Genomic DNA, 12,006 nt, shown 5'->3' on the forward strand with positions numbered 1-12,006 from the left:
TATTGTACTAGACGAGTTTAATTTCTACTCAATTATATTTTAAACTTTGTAGCAATCCTGACATTAAAGCAAAAGCGTAAAAATAAAAACTCAGGAGAATATGGATAATATTATCTTTTTTAATGATTGGATTGACAAAGCTTTAAATTCGGATGGGTATTGGGCAAGCATACTCTCGACGTTGGTCCATACTGCATTCAGACTAATACTATACCCAAAGGTCTAATACTAATAAATATGCCAAAAAGCCTATAACTTTGAAACAGATAAAACTATGGGCTCGACAAACATTACTAAATTACCATAGGTAGAAAATAGTAAGCATAGACAAATATCTAAACAAATAACTTTAACAAAACGTTAAACCTTTATGTGAAGTGATTTAGGCAGAGGTGATGTTTTTCAGCTAGGCCAAATCTAAATCTACTTAACATATTTTGCAAACGAAGATTATAACACTAACTTCCTTTTGTGGTGAGAAGATGTGAACAGCCTCATTAAATAACCCAACATTCTACAACTGGGTCAAGCAGCGAATTCTTAAGAGTTGAAAACTGTGTTTTGACTAAATGAAACGAAAATAAAACGCTAGAAACAAATTGTTGTCACATTTGCACTGCAAAAATGAAAAAGTATTTTAACAAACAAACAAATTAACTAATAACAGTGTACTAATAAGCGTATAAGTCAGAGTAGAAACGTCGTGTACATAACAAATTTTTATTGAAATTTATTGTCAATAGACTTAGCAAAAAATATTTTGCAAAAACAACTTGCGAATGTTTGTTTTATAAACTTATATGGAACCAAAATACTCATTATCTTTTGGTTCGGTGGAACTGTTTGCATTTTAGGATACGGTTTTATAAAATATATAATAGTGGAGTTCGAGTGCCACGATTACACCGTAAATCCAAGGCAATTTGCGATAAATTAGATGTTTAATAACAGGCAGTTTAACAGAGTGTATTTATATTTTACACTATATCAGCGGAAATAATTTTTGCACATTGTTGCATGTTTCGCCACAACGGGTTGTTTATCAAGATACGACATCGTTGAAAAAATACTTTTACAACCTGCGTATCTTTACAGCGGCAAACTAAACACACAACCATAAGCTGTTTAAACAAGTTTCAAGGTGAAAATTGAAAAGTGATTCCTTTTGACGCTCGTATTATGCACTGTTTGCGCTTAGTGATTTCGACCTGGAGCAGACCGTGTGCCACTTTGAACACCCCTAACTTTAAACTTTGTTAATCTTTATAAAAAAAAACACAGAAAATGCTAAGACATCAATTGTATATAAAATATATCAAATTCATTTTAAAACATATGTAAAAAGTGGATAGTTTGTTTTCTATAGCTCGATTAACAAAAAATTAAGAACGATAGCAAAGGAATGTTTATCATCAGGTTAATTTTTAAAATACGTCCTTTTCTCAAATAGAACTTGGTACAGTAAATGTTCGAACCCTGCGCAACACACAATTTCATACCGCTTAAAAGTCGACAAACAAAAATCAAATATATTTATCTGGTTTTCATGAACTAAGAAATGTCCAGAATGAGATAAATGACAAACAGTTTATGTAGTTCATTGTTGTACTTGTTTGTATATTTACTAAATATAAAAACAGAGTAAACGATGATTCAAAAAACGTAATAAAACTAACTACTACTTACATAAAAAATTTATGGGCACGAAAATATTGTTTTTGTCAGCGAATGGCGAGTTTAGGAAGCGTTTGTTTTTGATAGGGCGCCAATAAACGGACCGTTTCAAACGCTTGTTTTTAGATGATTTTGTTGTGTAGAAAATAGCAAGGAATCGACGATTAATCATAAAACGAAGAACCTTGCCAAGAGCACAAACAACTAGGGCAGTGAGGTGAACGACTTAAAACATCTAAAGTAAAAACGCAAGAGAAAAATACATGAGAGCAGTGTGGTGGCGTTCAGTCCCCATGAGAGATCCGCAGGTTGTTCAGTGATGGAACGTCGGCGATTTTTAGGTTTTTCTCGTTGGCCAGATGCAAGAGACAGGTGAAGGCGAGGGGAACTGAAAGATTTTCGCTTAGGGTCTGCGGCATGCTGTGGGGCAGCTCTTTGTATAGTTGCGAAAACAGCGTGTCACCGTCGGCTTCCGGTAAGACTGAATCGCTGGCGGCTGGGGCGCTCGATTGGCCGCCATCTTTGGTCTCGTCGCCATTGTTATCGTTTGGAACGTCTTCTAACGCTTCGGGTACCTACGAATGGTGCAGCAAGCGTGTTATTTTATATAATAGCCTGACATATCTAGGAAAGGAGGTTTGCTAAGTTGTGCTGAAAACGAATTTAATCCAGCACGGTTAAGCACCTTTTTTAAGGCAATAAACAAGGCATTTTAATCTAGCAATGCGAAAACGGTCTTGGTCCGCGAATTTAAGTGTTTCACTACACTCAACTTCGATATTTTGTTGGGTTTTAATTGCTTCGGGCCAGCAAACACTAAAAAAAGGTACGTTACAATAGATAACATATTTGAAAAAAATGAAATAAAATAAAGGATAATATTTTGTATTGTTTGGTAACGACCAAGCTAGAGTAATGCATGAAGTGCGGGTATGGCTTGCAACTTACCTCAGAATCCTGGGCTTGGACGTTCGTGGCAGTTTGGTTCTTGGAAGGCGAATCCAGAATGGACCACATCGCCGATTTAAGCTTTTTCACGTCGATTCGCTTGGCCCGGGTGGCGAAACCTACGTCTATCTTCGCCACCTGGATAAGTACGCAAGAGTTGAAAGAGATTACGAAACACAGAGTTAACCTGATTTTTAATTAACTTGTGTCTAAGACTCTACTACACGCAATAGAAAAAGGAAAATAGATACGAACTTGAAGTAAAACTATGTAATTTATTTTTGTTCACTTCAGGGTACTGTAAACCTGTGGCACGACATGTGTCTTTAATTTTGCATTAATTTTAATGTACAAAACATTTATGTCCGTTTTGTACTATAAATATAGCAATAAGCCTGATAAAGGTTTTCCATATTAAAAAAAACATTATTTCGTTAAACTTTAAATACCAGTTTTCTCATGAAAAGGCTAAGAAAGGACAGTGTTAAAAGCCCTTAATAGACAGGGATGACTCGTTAACGACGAATACATTGTTAAAATTAAGAGCAATACCTTCTTAGGTTGCGAAATGAGGTGGTCGCCGTGGAAAAGGGTGCTGTATTCGGCGTGGTTCGATCCGTCATTGGATTCTTGGTGCGGTTGCGGCACGAAACCCGGCAGGATCGACTCACTGGCGTTGTAAACGCTGTTCGGAAATCCCAGGTCGGCTTCGTCAACCTCGTCTGTTGTTAAACAGTCAAGACAAGGTTATTTGTCTCCAGGACTATCTTTAAATAGTTTCACTTTTGCAGAAAAACGTTTTTGGGGGCATTAGGACTTCGATTTACTAGTAATCTGGTCTACTTCGCGGATATTGCTAACTTAGAGGAGATTGTAAATCAACCTAAACACGAAATCATACTGTTTTTTTTAATTTACACGGCAATTTTTATGTTTTGAGCCCTCAGAAAACAAAAAATATTGACATTACAAAAAAAAGAATTTAACCACGCAGAACGAAAAAAAATTAGTCAGATACGGCAACAATAGTAGGAAAACAAAGAATCTTGATTAATTAAAAATTTGTTTGAACAAATGTCTAAATCTTTATCTAGTGTCTACTCATTATTCATTGCGCATAACTTATGCTAATATGTGACAATAAAATAAATTTTAATTTAAAATAAATTAAATTCATGGAAAGTAAATTAAATTCATTTTCGATGACGCGTTATTTCCCGATGAACAGTCTCTAAAAATGACATGTCGCAGACAACAATTTGTCCGCAGAAAAAGGCTTGTTTGTAAATCACTACGAATCTCAGCCTCTGTGTAAAAAATCTGTCTTTTCGACTTACCGTTATTGTCCTCAAAGTCACTTTCGACTGGGGCTGGACAAAAGTCATCGTTCTCGTAATTAAACTTTGGCAGGACCTCACCGCCGTCACGCACCGTTACCCCCGCCTTGCTGATCATTTCGGCCGTTAGGGGTTTGATGGTAACAACGCCCTTCACCGTCTTGCAGCTGAACAGAGGAAATCAGAGTTAACAAAAGTGAAAAAGAAGATCTATTCACGCGGAATGTCAGTGTTCATAGTGACATAACCGAGTCAAAAAGATCCACGCAAATCAGGGGAACGTATTTACTTCTACTACATCAGTTATTAATTAAATGCATCGATGGCTTTAAAGCAAGAGAGCACAAGCATAGATTAAAAGCAGTTTAAAAAAAAACGCTTTTATTAAATAACTGGTTTTGTATGGGAGGAAAACTATTATCAGTTGAAATATTCAAGACACAATGTGCTTTGTAATGATTGAAGTAACTAGTCTTACTCATAAAACACTTACACTAAAATTTGCAACAACAAAAGGTTAACAATAACAGATACCATAATCTATGTTGGGACCAAAAAGCATACATGCCCACTCAACACTATAAATATACAAACTATGTGACCCGCTTTAATACCAAAGATAGTCGGTTCGACGTTGGCAGCAACGGAATTCTAAACCAGCAAGACGTTAGTTTTTAAAAGTTGGGTAAGACACGAACGGTCTCTTCTTAAGGCAGCCGAGTGAAATCTAGGTTTTCAGCAGTTTCTTTTCAGGAATGCTTGAGCGTAGGATGGCTAAGCATTATGCTTACGCGAGGATGCTTTTCTGACAGAAGCTGGCGCTCTCGACCCCGAGTTTGTTGTGTCTGCTCGCCTTCAGTTCGTCGTTCTTGGCCTTGGTCAGCTTCTGCGGCTGCAGCTTCTTCTTCTCGACCTTGCCGAGAGTCTGCCACGGTTTCTCCACTTTCTTCTCGCGCTTTTTCGCTTGACTTCCGCCGTCTGTTGATTTTTCACCTAGAAGGTTAAGGTTAGCGAATGATTATTAAAAGGTGAAGTTAGATGGCCGCCTGGGTTAGAAGTATCCGGTTATATCGGACCGGAGCCGATACCCGATATCAAGTGACATTATCCCCACTCGACCAATACTAGGTTCGTATCGGTGCTTAATCCATCTGAAATTAGTGTGTGCAATGTATACGTCAGCCATGCCATTAAAAACGAAGATATTTAGGATTTCAAACTCTATAGAAAAATTGGCCTGAAAACCTGGTAAACAATACCTTTGTATTAAAGGTAAAGTACATACGATTACATTTGCCTGATATAATTATATAATTTCTATTTTCTCAAAGCATTATGTGAAGCATATTTGTTTCATGGGTCGCCAAACTTTATAAACGGGCGAATAACTGCATATATAATCCACGGATAACTTAGATAGATATAAATCAAAAACAACTTCTCGGGTAATTGTAATTGTGAACCAACGTTTCGGCAACCTATACAAGCTGCCTTCGTCAGGGTGAACTTAGATAGATGTTCTAGGGATATCAACTATACAGTATTGTTTTAAACCTATATGACTTGGATGTTGCCCACGAAGGAAACCTAAAAAATTATCAAAATATTTAGAAAGCTGCCTGAAATTCTTGTTTAGTTAAAAAAAATTAGCTTGGAAAATTTGCAGGTCGGTGCCCTCTGCTGGTTAACGGCAATAAATGCGACAGTCAAATAAAAGGGAAAAAACAGCGACATAAACTAACTAGTTTCAGAGGTGCGGGCGCAGTGCCTGGCACTCCTGTGTCGCCAGTGTTCGGGTCCATTGTAGACAGAAAGCACGCTCGGCTTGAAGTAGGAGTACTCGAGGGGCTCGACCGACACGAACTCCGGGTCCAGAAAGTCCAGGTTGATGACGGGCTTGCGGTCTTCCTCGTCGTCTGCGACCCCGTTTACTTGGCAGGCGAACACAGATTCATCGTCGCACAGGTCGGGCTGGAGGTCGTCTGCGAAAAATTAAATCGTGGTCTTTGCGCCCGGGGAACATTTCGCCGACAGGCTGTGGGGTAAAATCACGCTTCGAAAGCATGCGAGTGCGCGGTTTAAGAACGACCTTTAGGTTAGCTAAGATGTATTATAACTGGCCTTCGAACAACATAAATCGCGCAACTTGATATCACCTCTGTTAAAAGAACAAGTTAACAGTAATACAGGTGCGCCTCTTAGCACGTTAAGATAAGGCAGTGTTCTCAACTGGGGTGCCGCGGCACTCAATGGTGCCATTTTTAACGCTCAAACGTGTCGAGAGATATTTAAAATTGTACAGGATCCAATTTTTTGGCTCTATTGGTAAGCTTCTAGATACAATTTTTTGTGTACGATAAAAGTGCCTAAAATTAAAAAGGTATATTCAACCTTGTTGTACAGTTAATACGCTGTTTCAATCTCGTTTATTGTAATGTTACAGTTAACCACTCAGCAAAAATTTTAGCATGGGTGCCGCGAACTATTTATAATTTCTGTAGGGTGCCGCAAGCCAACAAAGGTTGAGAACCACCGAGTTAAGGACTTATATTTACATAAATATCGAAGACTTTGCAAAACATGCAAAAAGCTTAAACAGTCGAGTTATACGAAGCAAAGGAAATACAACAGATTGTTCTGGTTGGGCTTTAACAAACGCCATAAAAAAACCTAACTATTGCTACACGTGGAACAATGAAGTTAGAGTTATAATCTCGTTTACCAGGAAATGTATATTTTGGTGTTTCGAAACTTCTGTAAGCAAACCGAATAATGACCTATATATTTATATTTAACTATTGTTCTTTTAAGACGCGATTTTCATTGAATTGATTCAACAACAAACAAGAAGTAAAACAAATATGCACGCTTTACACACCGTCGTATTATATAATGCATTTGCTGCCTTTGGACTAGAATCCGCGTTACTAATAAGTTCAAATATTTAAGAGCACAAGAGACATTCGACTAGCACTTTCTAGTTTTAAATAAATAATACCAAACAGTTTTTTTTAGTAATTAATTTGTTTTGGTTGTTAAAGATAAAGTAGAAAATGATGTAAACACCTTCAACACTTTCCATGGCAGCAGAAAGAAGATCTTCACTACCTCTGTCACTTCCCAACAATAAGCCCTGAGAATCGTCTGACTGAGATTTCTGTGATTGGTTGAAGTCCATTGGTTCCACAGTTTCCTTAAAAAATTATTCGTTAGGATCTGGTTTAAATTAAAACAAAATTAAAATCTTAAATAAAAAAAATGTTTTTAAGCAAATGCTGCAAGACAAAACTGTCTTATCAAAAAATAAAATTACACTACAGATGAATAATATAGTTGTATTTAGCTTTCTTTCGCAAGTTGATAGGAATTGCGTGTTCCCAAGTTAATAAATTTTTAACATATTGGCCAGAATGAATTCATTATAAATTAAACAAAATATACGCTATTTTTCTAAACTTACGATTCCAAACTCCAAGTCTGATAAAGTTTCACAGGTCATTTTGTTAGAGGGTGCGTCGTGTAACATTGTAAAGCAAATGTCAGGTAAAGAACCCAGTATGTCACAGGATGGTTGCTCAGTTGCTGGATAAGTAAATAGTTCAGTTCTTGTTAATGTTAGGATCGATACCAACAAACTTAGACAGTAATAATGCACAATTTGATTTTAGGTGCTTTTCCGTCTAAAAGACCCATTTTGCTTAATTGCAATACAAGCTTAATTGCAATTTGAACACAATGAGAAAACAATAATATGTTGGTTTTGCACTTCAGCTGGCAAAAACATAACAAAGTTTAAAGAAGACACAAGGTTTAAACAACCCAAAGTAACTGATATTTTCCGAAAGACAAACCCACCATTGGGCACTGGTTCTGGACAACATTGCTCATCAAACATGAGTGTTGCTTCCAACTCGTCGACTGGCGTTTGATTAAGCATCAAGCTCTTGCAACTTGCAGCATCGATGGCCGCAGTTCCGGGTCTTCCACCTAGGTATAATGGCAAGAATGCATTGCTGGCTGGAAGTCTCAAGTTGGCTTCATTGGTCTCCAGAATCTATAAAAACACAGAGGCTTTATATTTTTACAGCTTTGTTGTTAGTATGATAAAGAGGGTTGTCTTTATGATAAAGAGAGTTATCTGCTTTACAAAAGACATTTACAAGAAAAGTCTGGGTATTCTAATTTTACCATCGTAAACACATCAGACAATACATAAGATTTTTATCTTGCCTTTTAAAATGATAGACAGTAACTGAAAGGGTTGTGCAGCTTATAATTGTATAACGAAATTGATGTTTGACATATTATACACTCTTTTAACAATCAAAGAGGGATCTCTATTTATTACAAAATGGGCTTAATTAAAATATAACATAACAATGGAAACACCATACAAAAGGTATAAGCAACATAAATTATATGTTTTTAAATAAATTACTTAAACAAACCTATTGTAGTTCTAACCTTGCTGTTCTTTTTCCTTTTCTTGGTCTTTGGGACACCATCAGCATCATTTTCAACAATTTCATTATCATTTTCAGCATCGTCTTCTTTGTCTCCACCAAGACTACTGAGTACTCTATTTTAACATAACAGTGTTTAAATTGTTTACTATTTTAAACAATATATACATATTTAAGATTATTAGCAATATATACATATTTAAGATTATTAAAATTTTAGACATAAATTGATAAGATTTTTTATTAATACATGATGAAATTATCAACAATTGTGATAAATGTACATTTTGATGTAACATGGTAAACCAGTCAAAGGATATCAATTGTGATTCATAACATGTTTTTGCTAGTTCACATACCAAATGAGCACAAACTTTTTCAAATTATTAAATATTAAGCTTTTAATCGGTTTTAGCTTTTGAAAAACAGGATATATAACATATATATATATATATAAAAACAGGGTTGCAAAAAAAAATTTACAAAGACCTAAAATTCAATTGTACTTTGAATCTAATTTAAAAGCAAAACATCAAGTTCAACACAATGAAAAAATAGTTTGAAAAATAGTTTTACTGCAACACTGTAAAAATACACCATAAATTAAGCTCTATCAAAAAATAAAGAATATTTAAAGAATCTGGGTATAAACAGGGTTTCAAAGACTTTTTAAACATGCAAATCAATTCAAAGTTTTAAAAAAAATTGTAGCAACGGGCAACAACCCTAAAAAAATCAACCTTTATTTTAAAAAAAATTATACAATTTGTAAATCACAATCAATCATATATATATTTCTTGTAATAATTTTAATACTTGTATATTTCCGAGTGAACTGCATCCACCCTAGAGGCATATATCTTCGCTCCTGCAAATATGGTACCACCTGCCAGCCTGAAATTTAGCGAACCGTCCTGTCGAAGCATCTCATTCATATGTTCAATTAACTTCAGATCAAAGGCATTCTTGTGCTAAAGGTAAATAAATACAATTAAATGGAATCTACTGAGCTGTCAGTAATTTAAAGGTATTACTTTTTATTGAGCTAGCTGAAGAAATATTCGTCCTTTTAATTTTTTTTTTTTGAAATAGTTAACTTATTATTGTACCACAAACAGAAAAAAATAAATCGATATGTGCAGTACAGTAGGCACAAATGGATAAAATGTAAATCATATTTATTGCACAAACAAATTGACCATACATTGATTTTATTTTCTTGGGAAAGTTTAATGCACTGTGAATAGTGCTGAAGCAGCTGATCCTTGGTAAAGACTTTAGCTCTTTGATCTGCCAGCTCAGAAATTTGCTGTCAAAAAATATATAGGATAAGTTTTTACAATATATCGCCTCACAACCACAGAGCAATATAACAACAGCAAACATGTTTTGTATTATAGTATTATAACACTTTTCACAACAAATATTCACCACTGCATTTTTAGCATGAAGAGTTTTGCTGAATCCCCTTGAGTGCCTCCTCTGTCTGCTTGTTTCAGAATCTTCTTTGTTGACAACATCGGGCAGGCATGGTGACTGCACAGTGAGCCCGATGCTCATTCTCTTGTGCAGTTGCTTGTTGGGTGCCGACTGTGGGGAAATAAGGGCAACATAGGGGTTTGGCCTCACGGCCACTGGGGTACTAGCCATATCTGCTTATCCTAAATCCTAAAGAGATAATTGGTGGATTTTAGCTAGACCAGGGATGTCCAACACGCGGCATAAAAAAATGGCATACAAGCTTCCCCAAACTACTAAATTTGTTATTCAGCCAATTGTCAAAAAATACTAATTTGTTATACAGCCAATTGTCATTGTTTATTAAAACAATTGCGGCAATTGCGACAACTAACAATTACTTTTAAAACATTAAACTGTAGTGGAGACTAGCATTCACATAATTATATAGCTTGGTATAAAGAAACAAGAAGTAATTGTCATCTCACCGCTGGAAACTTATAATATGCATTAATGCGCACCGCTACTACACAGCTTAAGGGCGATCTTCCGAGTTTGGCTGAAAACAAACGTTTGCAAACAAGCAGTTTCGGCCAATTATGAATGGCTTGCTTAATTAAATAAAGTTACGTTTTTCATGAGCAAACAAATGTTTTAATTATTCAGAGAAAAGCGCTCAATATTAGAAAGAATTAGTTACTAAACTTTGGCACATAAAGAAGTTATAAGTTAAAAATTTGCACACCGGCATGTTTGAGCTGGACATCCCTGAGCTAGACCATAACAATGCTTCCAACCATGTTAAAAAGTTATTGAAGCTTGCATTTTAATTACACAACATAAAACCTAAATAACAAATCGAGCAAAGGTGCAGCAATTAAAAAAGCAGAAGCAATCATTTTAATTCCCTAGCAATCATTTGACTGACAATACAATCAACAAAAGATGATATGTTTAATTCCGCATCTGTTACTTTGTATACAGATTTAATAAAATCTTTGTCGCAAGAAAGCTCAAGGTCTAATAAACTGCCTTTATCGCCTAGTACAGATTTGGAAACAACTTCAGCATCACTTGCTCTACAAACAATGACAAAATTACTTTCAGAGTCCTCCACGCCAAACAATTTAAAACATTCTGATATTTTGTTGCTTGGAGAGAGACAGAAAAGAACTTCTGAAAAAACATTTCTTGTAACAAGTTTGTTATCTGATTCCCGAAGAAAAGCTTTTCCAGCGGCAGCTAACACTTGAAATGTTCCGGCAATCATACTTCCTTTGATGAGGGAAATATGAAGTTGACCATCTGCAACCTTTTGTTTTAGTTCTTTAGTGTTAGTTACATGGTTGAAATGTCCAATTGCTATTTCAACATTGGGAAGAAATGGCGACAATCTAAACCGCTCCATGTCAGAATTGTAAGGTTTAACTATAAACAATATTTTAGGTTTTCAAACAGGCAGTAAAAACTTGTTTTTTTAAATAAACAATATAGCTTAATGCTACAAGTGATCAATTTAAAACTGAAAATAAAAAATAAAATATTATTACTAAGGTCACGCAAATTTTTACATTAAGCTGGTTATAGCCGCATAATTTTAGACTACATTACATCCTTTCCATTGCCAAGTGTCAATCTGCATTGCACACTGGCACTGTATGGTTAATTATGTTATTGTAACAAATCAAGACTTCTCAAACATATCTATATGCACTTTACTTTCGCATATATTAACACAAAACGTGCAATTTTGACGTTTGGTGCACCCATCACTCCATCAGTCAGCCAAATTATTTCGGCAGTGCATCCACAATATGTTGTAGACATCTTACACTCTAGACTGACACATAAACTATTGAAAGTTTGACACCAAAACAGAAAAAGTTGAGGAAATGTTTTTGCAGCCTAAAATTGCATCCGGCTACAAGCAACTGAAGGTTTGCACATTCAATGACTCCTTTTGTGGCAATTTTAATAAAATGAGCGGCTACAGTGGTGAGTGGGATTCCAAATCAAAACTATGATTCATTGCACCCTAAAAGGCGTGATGGGACTGCTAAGATGCAAGAATTGTGGTGTATAAATAACGCAAAGTTTTGGCTAAGGCTAAACTCTTTTGGCAGAAT

The 12,006-nt window shown here is 35.6% G+C and overlaps 2 protein-coding genes across 2 annotated transcripts; both read right to left on the reverse strand.

Moving 5' to 3' along the window:
- Positions 1-569: 569 nt before the first annotated feature.
- LOC146168852 (condensin complex subunit 2-like) lies at positions 570-10,083 on the reverse strand. Its single transcript, XM_083389081.1, has 13 exons — positions 9,854-10,083; positions 9,627-9,731; positions 9,239-9,393; positions 8,424-8,538; positions 7,815-8,013; positions 7,420-7,541; positions 7,026-7,152; positions 5,702-5,941; positions 4,751-4,952; positions 3,960-4,126; positions 3,175-3,344; positions 2,623-2,760; positions 570-2,249 (listed from the first exon to the last, which is right to left on the reverse strand). Exons 1-13 carry the CDS (start codon positions 10,070-10,072, stop codon positions 1,959-1,961), a joined length of 2,250 nt encoding a protein of 749 aa, XP_083245207.1. The 5' UTR covers positions 10,073-10,083; the 3' UTR covers positions 570-1,958.
- A 38-nt stretch (positions 10,084-10,121) lies between these two features.
- On the reverse strand, positions 10,122-11,378 carry LOC146168853 (EKC/KEOPS complex subunit TPRKB-like). Its single transcript, XM_083389517.1, has one exon. The coding sequence runs from the start codon at positions 11,286-11,288 to the stop codon at positions 10,776-10,778; it is 513 nt and encodes a 170-aa protein (XP_083245643.1). The 5' UTR covers positions 11,289-11,378; the 3' UTR covers positions 10,122-10,775.
- Positions 11,379-12,006: the final 628 nt, after the last annotated feature.

The sequence above is a fragment of the Ascidiella aspersa genome, chromosome 1 (genome assembly GCF_963924565.1).
Source record: "Ascidiella aspersa chromosome 1, kaAscAspe10.2, whole genome shotgun sequence".
In the NCBI taxonomy this organism is placed as follows: Eukaryota; Metazoa; Chordata; class Ascidiacea; order Phlebobranchia; family Ascidiidae; genus Ascidiella; species Ascidiella aspersa.